Source organism: Rhagoletis pomonella, unplaced genomic scaffold (genome assembly GCF_013731165.1).
Source record: "Rhagoletis pomonella isolate Grant_MI unplaced genomic scaffold, Rhpom_1.0 Rhpom_scaffold_00004, whole genome shotgun sequence".
Classification (NCBI taxonomy): Eukaryota; Metazoa; Arthropoda; class Insecta; order Diptera; family Tephritidae; genus Rhagoletis; species Rhagoletis pomonella.
In genome coordinates, this window is record NW_023458558.1 from 321,827 (window position 1) to 344,988 (window position 23,162).

The 23,162-nt window shown below is 37.0% G+C and overlaps 1 protein-coding gene across 1 annotated transcript in view; it reads left to right on the top strand.

The window, feature by feature from the left end:
• Positions 1-592: 592 nt before the first annotated feature.
• LOC118736759 (bifunctional glutamate/proline--tRNA ligase) overlaps positions 593-23,162 on the top strand; it is a 32,672-nt gene continuing 10,102 nt past the window's right edge. Inside the window, 9 exon segments of the mRNA XM_036466776.1 lie at positions 593-840; positions 990-1,940; positions 2,022-2,193; positions 2,248-2,481; positions 2,533-3,136; positions 3,199-3,429; positions 16,433-16,884; positions 16,886-17,750; positions 17,752-17,886. Coding sequence (XP_036322669.1) covers positions 798-840; positions 990-1,940; positions 2,022-2,193; positions 2,248-2,481; positions 2,533-3,136; positions 3,199-3,429; positions 16,433-16,884; positions 16,886-17,750; positions 17,752-17,886 — 3,687 coding nt within the window. The 5' untranslated portion in view covers positions 593-797.

Consider the following 23,162-nt stretch of genomic DNA (forward strand, 5'->3'; position numbering starts at 1 on the left):
TCAAAATGCCAGAGCGTAAGCAAAATGCGCTCACTAAAAGAGAGTAACAGGAAAAGTAAAGGAACGCAAAAAACCAAATTTTTAGTCCAAAGAATGGCAACAACAAAACTAACGTCAAATAAGAACAGAAATGTATGTACAAAACACATTCACACAAGCACAAGCACAATAAACACTTGCTATATCAATTATTTTTTGCCTCCTTCCAATTTCAATTCATTTCTTTTACTTTTTAGATTATTCTCACTTTTTGCGTATTCTTTAATTTCCGTTAATTTAAATTCAGTTGAGTTTGACACTTTTCAGGATTTTGCCGGAAAAAATTCTTCTGACTAAATCTGACTACTTCGGACTGATGAGAGTCGCTCTCACTGACTGTTGCTCTCTCATTTTTGCTGTCATTTCCGAGTTAAGGAACGCTTTTTGGACTAAATCTGACTACTTCGGACTTTTTCTGACTATTTCTGGGAGATAAGGAACGCGCATAATGACTTTAGGCCAACATAGTTGCCATAAATTCGTTTGAATAAAAGTATTGCCGCTATATATAATAAACATTCATCATATTTGTGACTTTTATTAATTTTGTAATATTTTCGATAGTGATAATGCTCGATAGTTTTTCAAAAAAAAAAACAAACATCGATAGTATCAATAGTGACATTTATAGCTTGTCACTTCCACATGAATCTACGATATCTGTCTTTTGGTGTGGCAAATTAAACGTCACTTGGGTCTAGATAATTTCATCAGATTTTGCTCCATCCTTGATTTTTCGATATTGATACCAAGTTAAAATGAAAATTAAACTAACAGCTAACATTAATAATCCACCGATAAGTAAGTGTTATGTATATTTAGCATATTGTGTCTTTGGTAATTTTACTCTTGAAGCCAAATCTGATTAGATTTCTATCTATATATGGCATTGCATTAGCTTTTCACATCTTGCAGAAATCGGACTAAAATTAGAATTTTTGTAATTAAAGGTGGCTTGGCAACTGCTCATCTTATCAACGAAACCGTACCAATTGAAATAGTGTGGGGCAACGAAACTTCTTTGAAGTTCCCGGACAATCGACACCTTTTTTGTCACTCAAACAATGATGTGCTGCGGGCACTGGCACGTGCTGCACCGGAATATCAACTATATGGAAAAACTGCCATCGAAAGAACACAAATTGACCACTGGTTATCATTTTCACTGACATGTGAAGACGACATCTCCTGGGCGTTTTCATTTCTCGACAAGTCAATTGCACCTGTAACTTATTTGGTAGCTAACAAATTAACTATAGCAGATTTTGCCCTATTTAACGAGATGCATGCACGTTATGAGTTCCTTTCAAAGAAAGGTATTCCACAGCATGTACAGCGATGGTATGATCTCATAAATGCGCAGCCATTAATCCAGAAAGTCTTGCAGACTTTGCCCGAAGAGGCTCGTACAGCAGCAAAACATGCTAAACGCAGCAATGGTGTTAAACTAAGCGATTGCGAAAATTCAGTTCTGCCTGGGTCAACGAAAACGAATGAGCGCAAACAAGAGGGTAAATTCATTGAATTACCTGGTGCAGAGATGGGAAAAGTTGTTGTGCGTTTTCCACCGGAAGCGTCTGGCTATCTGCATATTGGACACGCTAAAGCAGCATTATTAAACCAATACTATGCTTTGAACTTCAACGGAAAACTAATAATGCGATTCGACGATACAAATCCTGCTAAGGAAACGGTTGAGTTTGAAGAAGTCATTTTAGGAGATGTCGAACTATTGCAAATCAAACCGAATCTCTTTACTCATACGTCCAACTACTTTGATTTAATGTTGCAATATTGCGAGCAGATGATTACAGAGGGAAAAGCATATGTAGACGATACACCTGCGGAACAAATGAAACTTGAGCGGGAACAGCGAATTGAATCAATCAATCGTTCAAATGGTACGTTGCTTAATAATGTTATTATTGTGAGTTGTCTAGTAATGCCTTTAACAAACCATTTTTTGGCCATTTTTTTCGCAGATGTTGAAAAAAATCTATTACTGTGGCAGGAAATGAAAAATGGCACTGAAATTGGACAAAAATGCTGCGTTCGTGCAAAAATTGACATGTCTTCACCAAATGGTTGTATGCGGGATCCAACAATATATAGATGTAAGAACGAACCTCATCCACGCACGGGAACAAAATACAAGTAAATGCCAAATAAGATAGTTGAAAATTATATTCAAATATTTTTTATATACAGAGTGTATCCGACTTACGATTTCGCATGTCCAATTGTCGATTCCATTGAAGGCGTTACGCACACATTGCGTACCATGGAATACCACGATCGTGATGACCAATTCTATTGGTTTATTGACGCGCTTAAACTTCGCAAACCGTACATCTGGGAATACAGCCGCCTTAATATGACAAATACTGTGTTGTCTAAGCGTAAGCTGACTTGGTTTGTCGAATCAGGATTAGTCGATGGATGGTAATAATGGTATATATTGTTTTTGATATTAACTAAACAAAATATTTATAGGGATGACCCACGTTTTCCGACAGTGCGAGGCATCATTCGCCGGGGAATGACTGTTGAAGGTTTACGAGAATTCATAATAGCTCAAGGATCTAGTAAATCAGTAGTCTTTATGAATTGGGATAAAATATGGGCATTCAATAAAAAAGTAATTGACCCAATTGCACCTCGGTACACGGCTCTCAATTATGAGAACCGTGTAGTCATAAATGTTGAGGGCGCAAAAAAAGAAACTGTTGAAGTACCTGTGCATCCGAAAAACGAAAGTCTTGGAAAAAAAACTGTCACATTTGGTCCCCGCGTATACATTGATTATGAGGACGCTGTTACCTTGAAAGAAGGTGAAAATGCTACATTTATAAATTGGGGAAATTTGTTAATCAAAAAGGTGTACAGAGATAGCAATGAAAAAGTAACAAAGGTTGATGCCACTTTAAATTTGGACAATAAAGATTTCAAAAAAACATTAAAACTTACTTGGTTGGCTGAGGAAGACGACGAGTCTGCATATCCACCTACATACTGCGTTTACTTTGATAACATTATTAGTAAGGCGGTTTTGGGCAAAGATGAAGATTTCAAACAGCACATTGGTCACAAAACCAGAGTAAGTCCCAAATCCCACTTAAGATTTGTCTAAAATCTTTACAATAATTTAACAAATAACAGGAGGAATTGAAAATGCTGGGTGATCCTGAACTCAAAAAATGTAAAAAAGGTGATATCATTCAGCTTCAACGGCGTGGTTTCTTCAAAGTTGACGTCGCTTATGCTCCAGCCAGTCCTTTTTCAAATGCTATTACACCAGTCATTTTGTTCTCAATACCAGACGGTCACACCAAAGATATGCCTTCATCAGGATTGAAAATAAACGCTAACTCAAAAGACGTCCGCAAAAATGTGAGTATGACAATTAGGTCAAATCGCGAAATAGACAAATATTATCCGAAGGGTCCGTTATCAATTACTTTCCGCTTTATAGCAGAATTGGATTGCTGGAACTAAGAATAGGAATTTCATGTGAACAAAAGTGCTCAAAATTACAAATCTTCCCAGTTTGTTTTTGTTTTGCTTGTAAATTTTTGTGAACAACAATTTATTCACATGGAATTAGTGAAATGCCAATAGTTTGGGTTTCTTTAGTTTTTGCTTTTAGATTTCTTATAAACATTTTTTATCGAAACACGCTGAAAAAAAAAAATAACATGCTGGCCGCTGTGGTGTAGCGGTTAGCAGTGCGCGCTACAACGACAGTCGGGTCTACGTAACCGGAACGACCCAGATGGATATATATCTGGCCAAGGACTGCCACCACTCCAGCAACACTCCCCAAAATCTCTTTGGGGAATTTGTATGCTGTTACAACAACAACAAAAACCATTCAAGCCCGGTTCAACCCAAAATCCAAGAAATAAAATAACAAAAAAGCTTTTTCCTAATAGCGGTAGCCTATCGGCAGGCAATTGCAGACCTCCGAGTGTACTTCTGTCATGAAAAACAGCTTGGCATAAAAATACAATAAAATAATTGTAATAATGTTGTATCTCGTAAACTTTAAACGGTTAAATAAATGTTTAGAGGATTTGGAACCGCAACCAACTATTTTTAGCAGTGTGAAAATTTACAATATGACTTTTATAGCATGTACCTTGCGAATCTTATAAATATATTTTAACCGTATAAAGTTTACTATAAACAACAATACGCCACCTACGGCTCCAATAGCTACTTGGATTTGCAGTTATGGATAAGCTCCTAATGTCTCGCTAGGACAAAAAAAAGTAAATACGCAGAGTTTATGCCCTTTATTTGCTCAGTTCCGCGCAATGGCAGAGAAGTTTTTGGACTAGATAAAGACGAACTTCGTCTGCAGTAGTCTTTCCATGATCCATGGTTAATATCCCTTGATTTCACAATGGCCAGGGACCCAGATAATTTTTATGCGGAATGTATAACCATATATTTAAGAGTTCGGCGGCATTGAACAACTCTTGAAGTCAGTGATATTTTCGCGATTTTCAATGGCGCATGGTGCCAATTTTATCTACAATAATTTGAATGAAATAAGTTTGTTAAATTTAAAAATATATATCGCTCCTTTGCACTAATAACGCCATATCTAAAAAACCAAAACATCGAGAAAAACGACTTTAAAGTATTGAATTTACGTATGGGCCTTCCAGAGAAGACGACACAACAGTTATTACAAAATTAGTTACATAGATTCTTAAATTATTCTTTAGAAATAGATTTTGATCGATTGATTTTTCACTATTTTCTATTGTTTTTTATAAACATTGCCATAGTGCAACATTCTCTGATATAATATATATTTCATCAAGTTGTTAAGGCATTCCCTATTAAAGGTAATAATGCAAAAAATAATTTTCCCAAGAGAAAGTACAATTCGTGGACCTTAACACGGTGGTTGTTGTTGCTGTTGTTATAGCGGCTACTAAGCCCCGTTCGGGGCGGTTCATCCATCAACGTTGTTGTTGTTGCAGCGGCTACTAAGCCCCGTTCTGGGCGGTTCATCCATCAACGTTGTCGTCAATTTCAGCTAGGGGGAGGCCCAGGAATTGTGCTACTTCCACAGGGGCTGTCCATAGGGACAGGGGCGCTAGCTGAGTGGGGTTCTCAGGGCATGTGAAGAGGAGCGGTGAGTCATGTGGCGACTCTCCACATGCCGGGCATTGCTTGGGCACATCCTCGTTGATTCTGCTCAAGTAGGAGTTAAGCCTGCTGCAATAGCCAGAGCGAAGTTGGGCTATTGTAGTGCGGGTCTCCCGAGGCAGACAAAGTTCTGTCCCGTCCACGTCCGGTGGTTGTGCGCCTAGAACGGCATTCACAGGGCGGGAGTCTACATAACTTGAGACTGATTCCCTGTGAATGCCGTTCAGGGCCTGTCGGTAGGTTGACGGGTCCAGAGGTTGTTTGATAAACCTCTGGACATCGTCCGTCAGTTCGTAAAGATGCCTCCTGACGTGCCGTGGCGAGGGCTCTTCCGCGAGCAGCTGTCCGCTGGGATGGCCACGTCTGAGTCCCTGTGGGAGTGAGGAGGCCTCTATATCTTCTAGTAGCGTTGAATGACTGACAGTGTCGAACGCCTTGGACAGGTCCAACGCTTCTAGAATAGTTCTCTCACAGGGGCGGTTTCGGTTAGGCCAAGAGTTATCTGAGTGTTTATGGCGTTAAGTGCTGTTGTTGTGCTATGCACTTTACGGAACCCATGTTGATACTTCGCTGGGGTCAGGTGGTTCGTAAAGTACGGGATCAGCAGGGCCTCGAGTGTCTTCGCTACCGGGGAAAGGAGAGTTATCGGGCGATAAGACTCTCCTTTATTGGCTGGTTTCCCCGGTTTGAGCAGTGGGACCACTCTCCCCATTTTCCAGATGTCTGGAATGACGAGAGTGGACATAAACAGGTTGAGGACCTCGTTAGGTACGCTACTCCCGCAGGACCCAAATTTTTCAGCATCAATATGCATATTCCGTCGAGTCCAATGGCTTTGGAGGCTTTCGCCTTCCCGATGGCTACCCTTACCTCACCGCTGGTGAAAACAAGAGGCGCACTAGGTTTTGGCATTTTGTGCAGGCTTCTGGTCACTCGACGTTTGGCTTTATCCACCGGAGGATGCAGAATGAACTGCCGGCTAAAATATATCGCGCATCTCTCCGGGTCCGACGAAGCGTGGTCACCAAAGTCTATCTCGAATCTGTCGTCGCGTTTCGTTGGGTTGGACAACGACCTTACGGTTGACCGAAGCTTGCTCTCACCAGAGGCGAAGTTGCAGGTCTTTAAATGCTCTTCCCATTTCTTCCGCTTATGTACGTTCACAAGTTGCCAAATCTCCGAATTGAGATCCCTAATACGGGGATTTCCGGGATCTGCCTGACGAAGGTTGTCGCGCTCATCAGCTAGAACAGCCGCTTCGACAGGAGAATTCGGACGTGAATCCTTAATACATCCTGCTGGGAAGACCCGAGCTGCAGCAGCGGTGACAACCCTGCGGAACTTACGTTCACCTACATGAACGTCGGTTGGTATGGGTAGTGCAGTGAAGGCGCCCTCAGTAACATCCATGAAGCCTTTCCTGTCAGTTTTGGAAAAGTTGACATAAGTCCGGTGATCCACGGAAGCAAAGTCGGCAGGTTTATCAATCGAGATGGCTATGGACAGTTGGTCTGATGCTAGAGTCAGCACAGGTCGCCATGATACGCTGTTTATCAGACCAGCGCTGACAATTGTTACATCTGGCGAGCTGCAGCAGCTGCCCATAATCCTGGTGGGTGCGTCGTCGTTCATTGTGCAGAATGTCGAATCGTCTATCTGCTCAGCCAGATGTATTCCCCTACGATCGTTTGACAGGCTTGAGTGCCAAAGATCGTGGTGCGCGTTAAAGTCGCCAACTACCATACGGTTTTCACCTCTGAGTAGCGCACCTATTTCAGGGTGATATCCTGCCGGGCAGCTGGTGACAGGGTGTATGTATACGTTAAATATTTCGAGCCCAACATCGCCTGACCGGATAGCAATACCCTGACATTCTAGGATGGTATCCCTGCGGTCGATGTCTGCTTCAATGAGACGATACTGCACGGTGTGGTGCGTGATGAACGCTAAACCTCCACCATTATCACGCTCGCGATCTCGACGGTGCACGTTGTATCCGGCGCAATTCAACAGGGTTGAATTGCCGTGCAACTTCGTCTCTTAGACCGCAGCTATTAATATTCCATGCTTTCCCATAAAGACAGTTATCTCCTCGATCTTGCTCTGGAGTCCGTTACAGTTAAATTGTAGTACCTTTGTGTGCCTTGGGAGACCGATTGTGATGTGTGGTGTTAAAGAGTTGTGTTGCCTGCCGGCCCCCTGCTGTACGTGCTGCCTTGTGGTGGTGGTTGGTGGCGTCGCGTGGGAGGGATGCGACGGGGCAGCACAGCACGGGCCCACATAGTCACTCGTCCAATCTCGCGTGTTGCGAAGTCCTGAGTTCGCCCCCTTAAGTGGCATCAGCCGAGGCAAGAGTTGCACTTGACTGATGTCACGTTACGGTATATTCTGGACTGACAAACAGAGCAGATTGTCGGAGGGACTGGGAGCTGCAGGCGGCGGCGGTGTGTGGGTGCTATTGTGTTTGTTTGTGTGTCTATTGTTGTGTTGTGTTGGGGTGTGTTGATTGTGTGCTGCCCAGGCGGGTGGTGGTTTGCCGTGGAGTCGGTCCGGTTCGCACAGCATGGGGCCACGAACGACGTGGTCCATTGCCGGTGCGTACGTAGGCCCGAGCAGTTACGGAGGTGACTCCACCCGTCACAGGCATTGCACCTGACCGAGGTGGAGTTTGTATGCAGTCGTCTCTGGCATACGCAGCAGGTGTAGATTTCTGGCCCTGGGTTTGACTCTATGCCAGCCCTGAGCAGAAGGGTGCGGAGAAGGTGTAGCCCTAGAATCGAGCAACGTTTGATGGATTTCGCCGACCTAAACGGGGTTAGATCGCCGAAACAACAGCCCTTGGTCGGGTAAAATCCCGAGTCATTCCGGTACGTAGAACCGGCTGTTGTGGGAATGTAACACGGTGGTTTATGCGTTCAATGAATTGATTATTGGATGTCCTATCCGTCACAGTAAAACACATATTTTTTAACGTAATATACAAATACTTAAGCTTTTCATTATTCAAATAAGCCCCCCTTATTAAAAATATAATAAACATTCAAATCAAATCAGCAGTGTTCATTTTACTCACGTGCTACATATGTGTGTAATACACACTGTGTATAATAATGCCATCAAAGCATAAAATGGACCTTAACATTCTAACAGTTACATTCCAGAAAACCGCTATGAACGAACGAAATATTTATAGTTTGCCTAACCACGAATGTTGAAACTACTCCAAAAACTCAGAGAATTGGGTATCATCATTGTCCCACCCGTCACTCTTGCAAAAGATCAATTTTCTGTGCGCCAAATATAATTAATTTGCGTACTTTATTGGTTTTGTATTAAGTTGAGTTCTGACTTCAAGTGTTAGCAGTTTCAGAATTGTCAAATTTATGATTAAAGAGAAATTACTTATAATTTGAATAAAACCCAGTTGAATTGTCTCACCCGTCACGTTACGCAGCATACAAAGCTGCAGCGAGCTGCTAGGCGGGCGACAGTTGAGCGATATCTGGAGAAGAAGGGAGAGGTGTATATTTTGAAGAAACGGGAGGCAGAAAGGGGGAGTGCGAAGAGTTGGAAAAGCTGGCGGACAGGAATGTTCAGAAAATATTGAGAAATGGAGGAAACACACCCCAACCAATGTCAGTAGCCAAATTTCTGAAACTATGCCTAAATTTTCTCCCCATGGTGGAAACATGCAATAAAGTACGAAAACGCAAAACTAGCAAAAAAAATGCAAATTTTATGCACAGTCACTACCAAAAATGTATCCAGTAAAAATCCATTAAAACTTGGAAATTCAGTTGTCATTATCGTACAGTTTCCTAAGTGAAAACACTATCAGCTGATTGCCAAAAAATGCCCTTATCTTACACAATTTCTCTCATTTCTATTACAATTTCTGTTATTTCTATTACAATTTATTCAAAATACACTAGCTTTGTTCCTTAACAGATAATTATCTCTTATTTCTGTTAGGAAACGTTTCTTAACTCAAAAAACTAGCAGAAACTACCTTCTCTGCCTCGTTCTTATGCTCTTCTTTTTTTTTGGCTCTCCTGCTAGTAAAATTTTTACTAGCTGAAACCAGCAGCTGTCAAAATGAATAAACAAAAATACACCGATCAGCTGTTTACTTGCTAGATTCTGCTGGTATTGCGTTTCCTTGCTATTTCTTTATTTCGCTCTCTGTAAGCGTAATTCTCCCATTATTCTTCTTCTAGATAATTATCTGCTAGAAAAGAAAAGAAACAAAGCCACTAAAAGTATGTTCCCATATGAATATCAGATTCATGTGTATATGTATATTAGAGTTTTTAGAGTATATTGCGTTTTAAGAATATTTTCAAGAAATATGAATACTGTAGCTGTCTAAAATTTTAAACAACCGCAAGAAAAAGGCTACAAAACTAATAGCCATATTTTAGTTGCCTTCCTTATCTCCCAGAAAAAGTCCGAAGTAGTCAGATTTACTCCAAAGAGCGCTCCTTAACTCGAAAATGACAGCAAAAATGAGAGAGCAACACTCAGTGAGAGTGACTCTCTTTAGTCCGAAGTAGTCAGATTTAGTCAGAAGAATTTTTGCTGGCAAAAAATTGAAAAGTGTCAAACTGAATTTAAATTAACGGAAATTAAAGAATAATTAAAAAGTGAGAATAATCTAAAAGGTAAAAAAAGTGAATTGGAATTGGAAGGAGGCAAAAAATAATTGATATAGTAGGTGTTTATCGTGCTTGTGCTTGGGTGAATGTGTTTTGTATATACATTTCTATTCTTATTTGACGTTAATTTTGTTGTTGCCATTGTTTGGACTAAAAATTTGGTTTTTTGTGTTCCTTTACTTTTTCCTTTTATTCTCTTTTAATGAATGCTTACGCTCTGACATTCTGACACTTTTCAGATTTTAGTCCAAAAAGATAGGGAATGAACCTTTTGCGTGTGCTTTTGGAAATTTATTAGGGGTATTCACGATCCGGTGCATATGGTCTAGCATGGGGCATAGATAGCATAAATAGCATGATTGTGGCTGTTTCATGTATTCAAACAACAACAAAATTAGTCAGTCATGCAATCTACGCACCTTTCTGGACAGTACGCACCGAAGGGCAAATTTTATTTTTGAGAAAAGAAAATGCTATAAGTGTGGCAACGTTAAAGGCCCTACAGTCTCATTGATTTATCTGCGAAATAAGCCGCATGTAGGCAAGTTGGTCAACCTTTAGGAAATGAAAACTGTTTACCTAAAACTTTACGGACTTTTGAAAACTGTCATTTAGTTGGTGCCTTGGTGCCTGCTGAGCGCCTTTTTTCAAAAGTTGGTGCCACAGCCACCAAGAAACGCAACCGCTTAACAACAAAACGCTTTCCAAAATTTTAATACTAATAGTAGGACTGGTCTCTCTTTTCTGTTATTCATGACTAATTAGTAATTTTTGCAGTCTGAGGTGAATAATAAACTTCTAAAGTAATCTTTGTGTGCACTTCTTCATAGAACTATAATAGCTTAGAAAATAAATGAGTACACAAAAAGCTTAATTAAAACTTAAGTAGTACATCAAATATTTAGAAAATGTCAATCAATTAGAGAAACTTCCAATGAAATAAATTTGTATTCATTATATCGTCACCTAAAATTCAAAATCACGTATGACATGTTACTTTTAGTCCTTAAAAAATGGAAAATAATTTTAATATATCTACATATATTTTTTCATATTTTCAAAATATCAGAAATAGACGCCATTTGTTTTTTTTTTATCCGAGCGCACTTGTGCACCAGGGTATATTAACTTTGTTCACATAACGGGTTTTGTAACAGCCAAAACGAATCGAGATGGATATAGACAAATTTATGCATAAATGTTAGAATGAAAAAAGAAGTCGATTAAGCCATGTATGTCCGCCCGTCTGTCCGTCCGTCCGTGTACACGATAACTCGAGTAAAAATTGAGATATCTCAACGAAATTCGATATGTAGGTTTCCCTTTATCCAAGGTAGGTTGGTATGGGCGAAATCAGACTGTAACCACGCCCACTTCCCATAGAACGGTATTTTCGAAAAATGCAAAAACTGTGATATTTCAGTAAATGCTAAATGCAAATTGATGAAAATTAGTATGTGGAGTAGAATTGTGGTGCAAAATAGTATTATGAAATTTTTGGAAAATGGGCGTGACCCCGCCCACTTATGATGTATCTCAGTAGCCGCTTCACCAATCTGTATGAACCTTGAAATCGGGCAATAACTACGCCCACCTATCATATAACGGTAATATACAGAAACCCTAAAATTGCGATAAATCAGTAACTACTGAGTCTAATTAACTCAAAATCGATAAATACAATAACCGCTTAGCAGCCAATTATATTATTATAAATTTTTGGATAACAGGCCTGGCGCCGCCCCCTCTTATGATCACAAATGAGTATCTCGGTAACCGTTTTATCAATTTCTACCAAACTCGGCGCACTCAATACCCTTAGTACAGGGTGGCGCCGAATGAGCTACAGTGAAACCCGCTTAAGTAACTAACATTTTTGGATACCATGCATTTTTTAATGTATTTGAAGATAATCCCTCTCTTAAGTACCTCCCCGCTTATGTACCCAACCCGTCTTAGTACCTCAATTTTTCATGCCCCATTTACAATTTTACTTATAATTTTCCCGTTTTAAGTCCTCTTTTAAAATTCCTTAAAATATTTATGTATTGTGAAACTGAGTAGCCTTCGGTAAAAAAAATTGTAAAAAATCAACGGTAACTTTTAGTCACTTGAAACTTGCACATTATTGCACTAAAATTGAATGTGTTATAAAACTGTATACCCAAAAAACACTTCTGAGAAAAAAGTTTGGAATTATGATGATTTTTTTTAAGTGTTCTACAAAATCTTAAGCTTAGGTTTATATGGTATTTGTTAGGGAATGAACTGCATTTTAGTTGATTGAAAAATCTTAAAAATTAATAAATAAACATAAGGGGCAAACAATATTATTGTGAATTTGGTACAAAATGATATGTCCAACTTTGACTTTTTAAACAATTTAATTCTTGTAAAAATGATATACCATTGCACTAAATATTTTTCTTTAAGAAAGTTTTTCTTTACATGTTTATGTATTTACATAATGCTACGATTTTGGTTTTAAACTATGTATACTTCATTAAATGTTGTTATTCAAGTATTTATGTAAGTTAACAAGAAGATGTAACTACATCAGTAATTATGTCCGCTTAAGTACCCGCATTAAGGTACTTAAGCGGGTTCTTTTAAGTACCCAACCCGCCTAAGTACCTTAAAAAGCGTGAGCGGGTTTTACTGTATATGGTTTAAATGGTTTATAACTTTTTTATTTATGCGATTATTATAATTTTTTTGTTTTAATTCAGTATATTATTGGGGCATTTTTTGCAATTAGCTTTGAAAAATTATATCCTGTACGTGATGTCCCTTTTCTGCTTCGCACATACGTGCTCTTTTCAGCATATTTTCCATAACTTTTCGCAGAATTTCGGGTGTAATGGCCATGATTTCATTTCGAATGTTGGTTTGGAGTTGGAGAATGGTTCTTGGTTTGTTAATGTTCACTCTTTCATTCAAATATCCCCCAAAGAAAACTGTTAAAAAGAATTCAAACCATAAAGCTCATTCGGCGCCACCCAGTATTATAACCAAAAATTTGAGGTTTTTTTGGCCGAAATTACGATTTTTTCAAGGTAAAATGACGGTTTTCAGCAAAAGCATTCGACAACGCTGCCGGCAGGTCATTTCCAGGCGTGGATCCCGTTGGCATAGAGTAAAAAAAAACTGTTATCAAGAATTCAAACCATATAGCTCATTCGGCGCCACCCAGTACAAGAAAGAAATTCGTTGAAAATTATTCAGATCGGACTAAAAGTACACCCACTTAAATTTAAGACATCCGAAAACTCCGATATTTCCCTAATTTACGCCAAGTTAATAGTTAGTCTCCGTGGCACCGCCCACTTTATAAGCTCGGTTTCGCCCGAACTTATACTTATTTACTTGTCTTTGTTTAGAATATATGTAATAAATACCATTAAAAATAAAAAATATGTTAATAGGTCTGATTCCGAATATCATAATGGTTTCTCTGGGTCAGACCTAGTTCCTGAGATATCGGTGAAAATATGAAAAAACCCATAGTTGCGACACATTACGTCACATATGTGCATCGAAAAGTTGTATTTGTCATCCCATCGGTTTTATATCTGAGAGAGATTTGTAAAGGAGACTCCAATAAAAGTTGTTTGTCTTTATAGTTATAAATCACACAAGTGGTTTGGTCACTATAGAAAAAAACATAGAGAAAATGTAAAAAAAATCGTTATTTTTTATAAAGTTTCAGATACGACCGCCTGAAATCAGAAAAAGTGTTCGGACGAAACAACCTATGCTAAAGAGCATTGCATGTATTTTCGATTTTATACTTTTGATTTTCTACATTGCGGAAAATTCAAAAATCAAAAAACTACCATAATTTTTAAGAAACAGCTTAGCAGGGGCGAGGTTAAAACTGAGATATACTACACATACATAAATGTGCAAAAAAAAATTAGGATTTACCATTGAGATTTTATCAATTTCATGACATCCACCAAAATATTTTGGCTAAACTAGCAGTTAATCGTGAGTTGGACCGCGTAGAAAATGTATCTGAAAATTGTTATTTTTTACAGAAGAAAATTTAAATTTCAAAGTTTTCCGTATCGCTAGTGGAAAAAGTTTAAATCTACTTAAAAACTGTATGTTTAAAATAATGATATTTCAAATGCAATTTTACGAAAATTTCGTAACCCAGTTGCCGCGAAAATTGAAATAACTCAGCTTATTAACAACACATATTTGTTATCAATTAATTTTTTGGTGAACTAATCCATTCACATGCCATAAGGTGGAATTGTATCAATGCTTAAAATATTAAAAAAAAAAAAAATAAATTAAATAAGTGCATTCTAATTTAGTACGGAAAACTTGACGAAGACATTTCAGGGATTTCGGACAAAAATACGTGAAACAAACCTAGCGAAATACAAAAAAGTAGTTAAAGATAGCCACATTCTTCACTATTTCCAATCACGCCGAAATCGTCCAATATTATTTGTTTTTAAATTTGTTCAGCAGCATAACATCTTTCACCCTGTTCATCTCTCTTGCACGGTGCACGGTTTGCAAAGCTGTCCCATAGGAAACCCGGTTTTAAAGCTCCGTGTATACCCCTATTATGGATATCATGGCACTGCAAAACATTTTAATGATTTCTCGGTAGTAGGTAGGTATTATAATAAAGTTCACTCAAAATCGGTACGCATGAAACGGGTTATATCTTTTTAATGGGTTTTCATGTTAAAATAAAGGGAAAACATTCCGTTATAGATACATGTTAGCGGTAGTTTCATATTTTGCTTGGATAAATAAATAAGAGACAATTTCTTTGATAATGATAAAATTTTTCTGAACAGCCGTTCTAGAGACTTGTGTAGTCAACTTGCTCTACTAAACTATCTTTAGTTTATGTTTTTTCACAGCTCGCATATCTCTACTAATTCTGTATGGATGGTTAGAATACTTGTGGTGTAGTGGTAAGCAGAGCGCGCTAAAATTCCGCAGGGTCTGGATTCCGAGCAACATAAAAAAAAACACGAAAAAAAGCTTTTTCTAATAGCGGTCGCCTCATGGCAGGCAATGGCAAACCTGCGAGTGTATTTCTGCCATGAAAACATCTTCCCATAAAAATATAATCGCCGTTCGGAGTCGGCGTGAAACTTTAGGTCCCTCCACTTTGTGTGACAACATCAAGGCGCACGCCACTCTTATTTATCCAAATTTTTAGGTAATAATAAAAAATGTTCAGTTTAAATGTTAATTTTCGTCGTAGTCGTTTTTTCAAATGTATGGCTACTACTCATATGGGTTTTGCCTAAATATCCCAGAATTTTATTTAAAATGAGAACTGTTAACTTTGAGGTGGCATAAAATGAAAAAAATACCAATAATTTTTTTTGGTATAATACGTGTCTTCTTATTTTTCATAACCTATCAGAAACATACTATGAGACCTCAGGGATTGAACATTTTTTTCCATTTTGTTGCACTGTGTCATCTTTCCAAACGAACTTCGCGCCTCATTAGTACACCGTAAACGATCGGCTTTCTTTCTTATATTTATTAAAAGCTCTTGCTCAAGCTTTTATGCTTTTATTGCCATAGCTTAGGCTAACAACTATTCCCCAGTTCAGGTTAGTTTTAAAATTTGCTTCGTAAATAGTATAGTAAAAAAGTGACGCGGAAGAAAAAGCAAAGGAGAACGAATAACCAACTGATCGTTGTTTTTGTAGCAAACCAGTTGGTGGATATACGCAATGACATGCTGACGTTGACTTAGCACAATACATTGCTTGGATTTGTATCTACGTGTACATATTCATATACATACATACATATGTACAGAGATACAGTATTGGCCAATACAATAGCACCCCCATTTCAAAGTCATATTGTTTGCCACTCATGTTTATTTATTTATTTTTAAGAATTTTCAATTAAAATACAGTTCATTCTCTCACAAATCTCACATAAACTCAAGTTTAAAACTTTTTAAAAGACCGCAAAAAAGTGCAACAAATTTTCACCCAAATATCAAACTTTTTTCTCAGAAGCGGTAGAATTTTTTTGAATACACAGTTTTATAGCCCATTCAATTTTAGTCTAATAATGTGCAAGTTCCAAGTGGCTAAAAATTACCGTTGATTTTTTAGAATTTTTTTCGCCGAGGATGTTGCGGGTTTCTGCCATATAAAAATAAATTGTGTTTAGTCGTTATATGGAAGCAAATGAGACAAACAAAATTCTAAAAAAATCAACGGTAATCTTTAGCGACTTGAAACTTGCACATTATTGGACTAAAATTGAATGCGCTATAAAACTGTGTACCGAAAAAAATTCTAGAGCTTCTAAGAAAGAAGTTTGAAATTTAAGGGAAAGTTTGTTGCGCTTTTTTGCGGTCTTTTAAAAAGTTTAAAACATGGGTTTATATGGGTTTTGTTAGATAATGAACTGTATTTTAATTGAAAATTCTTAAAAACAAATAACTAAACATAAGTGGCAAACAATATCGCTTTGAAAGGGGGGTGCTATAGATATATCCAATACTGTATATTTCTTGCGTACATACTTGGGAAATAATTTTGGATTTATTTTTGTTATATTTACAGAACGATGTTTTATCTGCAGTCCGGACCGACGACGCCTCTACATTAGATCAACAGATTATAAAGCAAGGTGAAAAAGTACGCGATCTTAAAGCCAAGAAAGTTTCCAAAGATAAAATCGATCCAGAAATACAAAAGCTTATAGCTCTTAAAGCTGATTACAAAGTAGCTACAGGCACAGAATGGAAACCAGGTCAAACAGCGGCTGTAAACATTGCTAATACAGGTTGTACTGTTGAGAAATCAGTCAGTGAAGATATTGTCAAGCTAGGAAATCTGATACGTGATTTAAAAACGAAGAAGGCGTCAAAGGCTGAAATAGACACTCAAGTTAAGGTGCTTCTTGATTTAAAGGCCAAATTCAAAGCATTAACTGGTAACGAGTGGAAGCCAGTTAATGTAGTTTCACCTTCTGCTCCACAATCAAAAGACAGTTCAGGTGTTGAGGAAGTACTCAAAAAAAATTAATACACAAGGCGATAAAGTGCGCCAACTTAAATCACAAAAAGCTGACAAAGTGGTGGTTGAAGCGGAAGTAAAAACGCTACTAGCTCTTAAAACCGAATATAAAGAACTTACAGGAAGCGATTGGAAGCCAGGTGTTGTAGCACCAGCGACTATTAAGAAGGAGAAGTCTCCAGATCCACCATCAACTGTTGCAGTTAGAGATTTGCTAACGAAAATCAATGCTCAAGGGGATAAAGTGCGCAGACTAAAGAACACTAAAGCGGAAAAAAATTTAATAGAAGATGAAGTCAAGCTGTTATTAGCACTCAAAACAGACTATAAGAGTCTTACAGGACAAGATTGGAAACCTGGGACAGCGCTTCCTCTTACAGCAGCTGATGGTCCCGTTAAAATTGACTTAACGCGCGACGAAAGCCCAGACGCCAATGCACTTCTAATACGAATTCAAGTTCAGGGCGAAAAGATACGAAAATTAAAATCCGAAAAATATCCAAAGCAAACGATTGACGCTGAAGTGCAGTCGTTATTAGCACTAAAGGCGGCTTATAAGCAACAAACCGGTACAGATTGGACACCCAACACCAAAGTTCAACCTAACGCAATTTCTGTCGCCCAAAAATCTCCAGTAACTATGTCTTCTTCACCAGAAAAAGAGCTACTCACAAAGGAGATCAATGAACAGGGAGATAAAGTACGTGCCGCCAAATCTAATAACCTTCCTAAGGAGATGATTGATGCTGAAGTGAAAAAATTGCTGGCGCTCAAAGCGAAATACAAAGAAGTTACTGGAACTGACTTCCCAACCGCTGGCGGACGTGGCAGTAGCAGCTCCTCAAAGAAAGGAAGTGAAAAAAAAGGCTCCAGCTACAAAGAAGGAAACAACAACATCAAAAGAAGAGACTGTTGCGAATGTGGCGGGGCTTAAAAAACAAACCCGTTTGGGACTTGAAGCTACGAAAGAGGAGAATCTTCCCGACTGGTACTCACAAGTATGTAATGCTTTGTTTTTTTTTATATGTATATGTAAACACAGCACATCGTTCAGTCCTAAAGCTCTAACCAAAATTGCAGCGGACGATAGTAAAGCAGCCGACGGTTAACCGCTGTCTATTCTGTTCGCTATGCCAAAAACTTGTACAAGTTGGTACCAATTGTTACTAAATCGCGTTCGTACAATTTTGACCTTTCATTTAGAGGAAAAGCTGGAAATTCGTGGTGGGAAAATATTTGGCAGCAAGAATTTGCAAGCAAGATTGTGGCCCAAGGTTGTATTTTTGTTACCAATAATTGGAATCAACAAGTTCGTTAAATTTAAAAATAAACAATCTTGCCGCGGTTTAGTATTGAAAGAAGTATGTAAATTTTGTTGTCGACACCACTGTCGATGTAGGAAATCCGACAGTGATTACAACAAAGAAATTCAAACGTATGTTGAAGAAGTCCGAATAAGAAGAAATATACAGGCCGTAGAGCTGGCCGAGTAATTGACGAAACTGTTTTCAAAATTTTTCTAACACCCTCAATTTCTTAACTTATTCTTAAAAAACCATTTTCGCATGACTTTCGGCACTAAAAAGTTTTTAGATCGGTTATTTTTGAACCAATTTTGAGTTTTTTTTCTTTTTAAGGAAATATAAAGTTTGGTAAGTGCATTCTAATTATATGAAAAATTTGTCGAATCAATATAAAATTTGCACTAATTTTTATTATTTTTCCCACTTCCACAACATTTTTTGCCAAAATTTCAAAAGAAAGTAGTCTCTTTTAGTCATTACTTTTAAAAGAATGTTTAATTCCGAGTAAAACTAGATACCATTCATTAAAATCAATAAACAGATTATACAGTTATGACATTTTTTTAAAGAGAAAAATTCAATTTAAATTTTTCTGTATAATTACATCGAAGTGATTTTGGAAAAATCTTGAAAAAATTCATAACATCCGAAATTGTTTATTGATTTTTTTAAACGGTACCTAGTTTTACTCGGAATCGAACATTCTTTTCGAAGTAATGACTGAAAGAGACTACTTCATTTTAAAATGTTGGAAAAAAAATAATGTCGAAGTGGGAAAAGTAATAAAAAGTTGTGTTAACTTGAGACTTAATCCAAAAATTTTCCACACATTTACAATGTACTCACAAAACTTATTATTTCTTTAAATATTACAAATATTCTTCTTTCCAAAGCTATATAAAAACTTAAAATTGGGTAAATAATAACAGAGCTAAAAATGGTTTAATGCGGGAAGTCATGTGAAATTGGTTTTTTTAAGAATAAGGTGAGAATTTGAGGGTGTTACACAAACTTAAAACGCAGTTTCGTGAATTACGCGACCAGCCCTACGACCATGGAATATAAACATATTTTTGTATGTACGATATCTTAACACTTACATATTGCTTTGCAAAAACATTAAATTAGAAAGCTTGTTTGATTTTAAAAACGTTCTACGCCAATATTTTGCCTGCCCCTAACAAAAAAAATCGTTTGCAAAGAATTGAAGCAGCAACAATGCAAAAGCGTTTTAAAGCGTATCTGTAAAGACCGGTTTTTACGTCACACGTTTGTGCCAAGAATATTTGGATCGCAATCCAAAATAAGAAATAGTAGCACTGACAAATTTAGTTCAATGAAAAGACCGAACTAGTGCACTAGTTTATTGAAATGAGCTAGTTCTTTAGTTCATTTAGTTCAAGAACTACCCAAGCCTAGCCCACTGTATTTTTGCGCAGAATTTCTTTCTCCGTAGGCGGCCCACAGTGTGGAAATTGAACTTTTTCGTGACGAAATCTAATACCTGACAACCAGAATAGGTAACCAAATAACGGTAGCGGTATTTTAAAGAATTTGAGACGCAGAATTCAGAAAAAATTGTCTCTTTGACCTTTAAAACATTGCACTGAAGGAAACTTTATAACCCTGGAAATAGGCTTATTGACTCAAAAAAAAAAAAAATGGTTACAACCTTTTGAAAAGTTCATTCCACATTTTTTTCAGTTAAAAAACAAGCCCGCCGACCGTCCCTTTAACCATAGCCCATATAGAAAAGCCAACCCAATTAATCTTCAAACTGAATATAAGGATTATTATAACGAAGAGAAAAAACGAACAATCGGCAAAGCGGATCACGGTTGCATTTTAATATTGAGAAACATTTCCGGAAATTTATTCCCTGTGTGAACCGCCAAAAAGTCTTCAGAGATTTCGCCTTTCGGAAAATAAAAACCTCTTTCGAAAGATACTTTGCATGCAAGGTGTGACTCCTCATGTTTTCTGATATTTCGCATTTTGACAGCGTTTACGAAATATATTAGTTCTGTTCGCTATGCAAAAGCCAGTAACAAAATTTAGAGAATAAGGTATCTTTCCCTCCCAAAGGGAGAAACTTGCTAAATTTTGCGTGAGCAGGAACTAGCAAACATTTGCAAGCTCCAGTGCCAGCTGGCGTCCACGGTTTCACTACGAACATAATATTTTTTTTAATTATTTCAAGTGGAAAACAAAACAGGACTTTCTTTCAGGTTTTTTTCTTTTTCTGACTTTCTTCAACATACGCTTTAATTACTTCGCGGAAGTCACTATCGGATTTCCTGTATCAACAGTGGTGTGGACTGCGTTAATTAAATTAATTGAATATACAAATATTTATATATGTAGCTACTTCTTTCATTAGTAAATCGCAGCAAGATTGTTCATTTTTAAATTTAACGAATTTGTTGATTCAAATTATTGTTGACAAAAATGCAACGGTGTGCCACAATCCTGCTTGCAAATTCTTCTCAGCACGAATTTGCAGCTTCCCCTCCAAATGAAATGTCAAAGTTGTTCACTCTCCTTGCAAGTTTTACCGGTTTTTTTGCCAAACGAACACGATTTGGTAACAATTGGTACCAATTGCCGCGTCAGACACGCTCTATACGTGTGAGCAAATTGAAAGCAATTTTTTTAACTTGTTGAACGCAAAGTCTCGTTTGTTTTGTTTTACTTGGACTCTACAAGCAGGGTTGCCACTGACGAAAAAAAATACTTACCATCCACTTGAAGAAAAAAAACCAAATCTGGAAAATATCTACCAATAACGATTTTTTAGTTAATTTAATAAAAACTATAGTTTTGTTATTTTTTAGTTGTTTCAATAAAAATGAAAATTGTTTTTAAGGAACTTTTAATTTAACTAGTTATACACAACACAACAAAAAGCGAAAGTGATGAAACTACAGGCAACAACGAAACTTCATCATTTGAAAAAAATTCAACTGGAGTTTTTATAGACAAATACAGTGACTCAAAAAACGCTTGGTGATTTTTTTATATTCACAATGTTTTTCATGTAAAAATCAAGAATTCAAGCTAAATACAACATTTAGAAAAATTAAAAAAAAATGCAGGAGGAGCATAATTCCTTTTAAACTTGCTTAAATATTCTTTACCATACGTATGACCTGTCATGAAACGATTAATCAATTTGATGTCATAAACATTTAAAACGCATTTTTTATCCCTAACCCATGATGGATTTTTAATGCCTTCAATGTTATCCGCAAAAAATCTCCCTTTCGTAGTACTTAGCACAGTGAACTCATTTTCGCATTCCAACCAAATTTGCTTACGGATTTTGCATAAAACTTCCCCCAATGTTAATTCATCTTTACAATCGACTCATTTCCAACAACGGCCTTAGCATGGAAATCGGCTTTTTCATTTAGACCAATGCCTTTATGACTTGGCACCCACATAACCCTGGCACATTCACAAACTGAATTTGCAATCCTGCTGTGAATTGCAGCCATAATGAAATTAGATGTCATACTCTTATCTAGTAGTTTAATAGAAGCCATACTGCTGATGTTATTGGCACCGTCTCACAGTGTATCATTTCCATATTCTAGAGAAGATTAATTCCATTATTTTGTGTCGCCAAATTTGAAAACAACGTAAAGAATGTTTTTAGAAATGCCTGATAAATACGAAACAATGACAACTAAACAATTTTAATTAAAGTGTATGGCGTGACGGGGTTTGATTTGGAAAATTACCGAGCACAATAATATTTAAACTTTTATATTTGAAACCGAATCTCAATGTTTATTTTGTCGGTGTTATGTGATTTATGCAACAATTACTAAAATACCATTTTGGTCTTATTTGCTTGGGTATGTTCTTTTTAATGAATATACATTTTTGGGATTTTAGTAAACTAGGACTGAGTATTCCATGTTAAAGTAAAACGATGTTAACTTAAATTTATTTTTAGCAATTTATTAATTTCATTAGACCCGCAAACTCGTTATCCGTCACTATTCGTTCGTAAAGTTTGTATCTCAGTTTATTTGCCACTCCTCTTAGACTTTAAACAACATATACTACGTTTATACGCACAGAATAATCGACTTAATTTAAAGCGCATTGACACCGTACATATTTCGCTCTAGTGTTTATACTTACGGCTTTATTACTACGTTTATACGCACAGATTAATAGACTTAATTGAAAGCGCATTAACACCGTACACATTTCGCTCTAGTGTTTATACTTACGGCTTTATATCGGCATCAAAGTAACCGTCTTCAAAAGCAAACAAAATAAGCTGTTTTCATTTGACATTTTATAAGTTAACATAACGGAAAGTGATAAAAATCTAGTTTTATTCGGCATTATAAAATCGTGGCAAAGAAAAAGAACGATTATTATTAATCAGCTTTTAAATACTGATGCGATTATTTGGAATTTGAGCGGAACAGCTGATCTCCCATTCGCTTTGAGTGAGAGCGGTGTTTATACACTCTTTCTAACTGTCTGAAAAATAAACTACCGATTTGAAATGGAGTGTGAGCCAAAACACTTCGCTCTTTCAAAGCGAATTGAAATTCAGTTTATACATATGTTTTGAATCGCGGCGAAATGAACTAAAGCGACTTATGCATGCGTATAAACGTAGTAATAATTTTAGCTGCTGGAAAGTGCAGGTTTTGATGAAATTTTCTTTTTTCTGGCCTACTGGGAATTTCATTTTCTTCGAGTAATTCATTTGCATTTTATCTCGACCGAGACAAATTCTTATATTTTCGTTTTGAATAGAGAAAGCCTGATTCATTACCTTTCCAATGGTATCCCATTTTTTGTAAATAGAGTAAGAAATATTGAACTTATAACGGAATTTTGTTGACCCAACTTGACTTTTTTATCGATATTTTCCACGCCCATAATTAAAAAAAATATATATTTATTTTTAAGTCCATTTCTGTCAGTTTATAATATCTTGT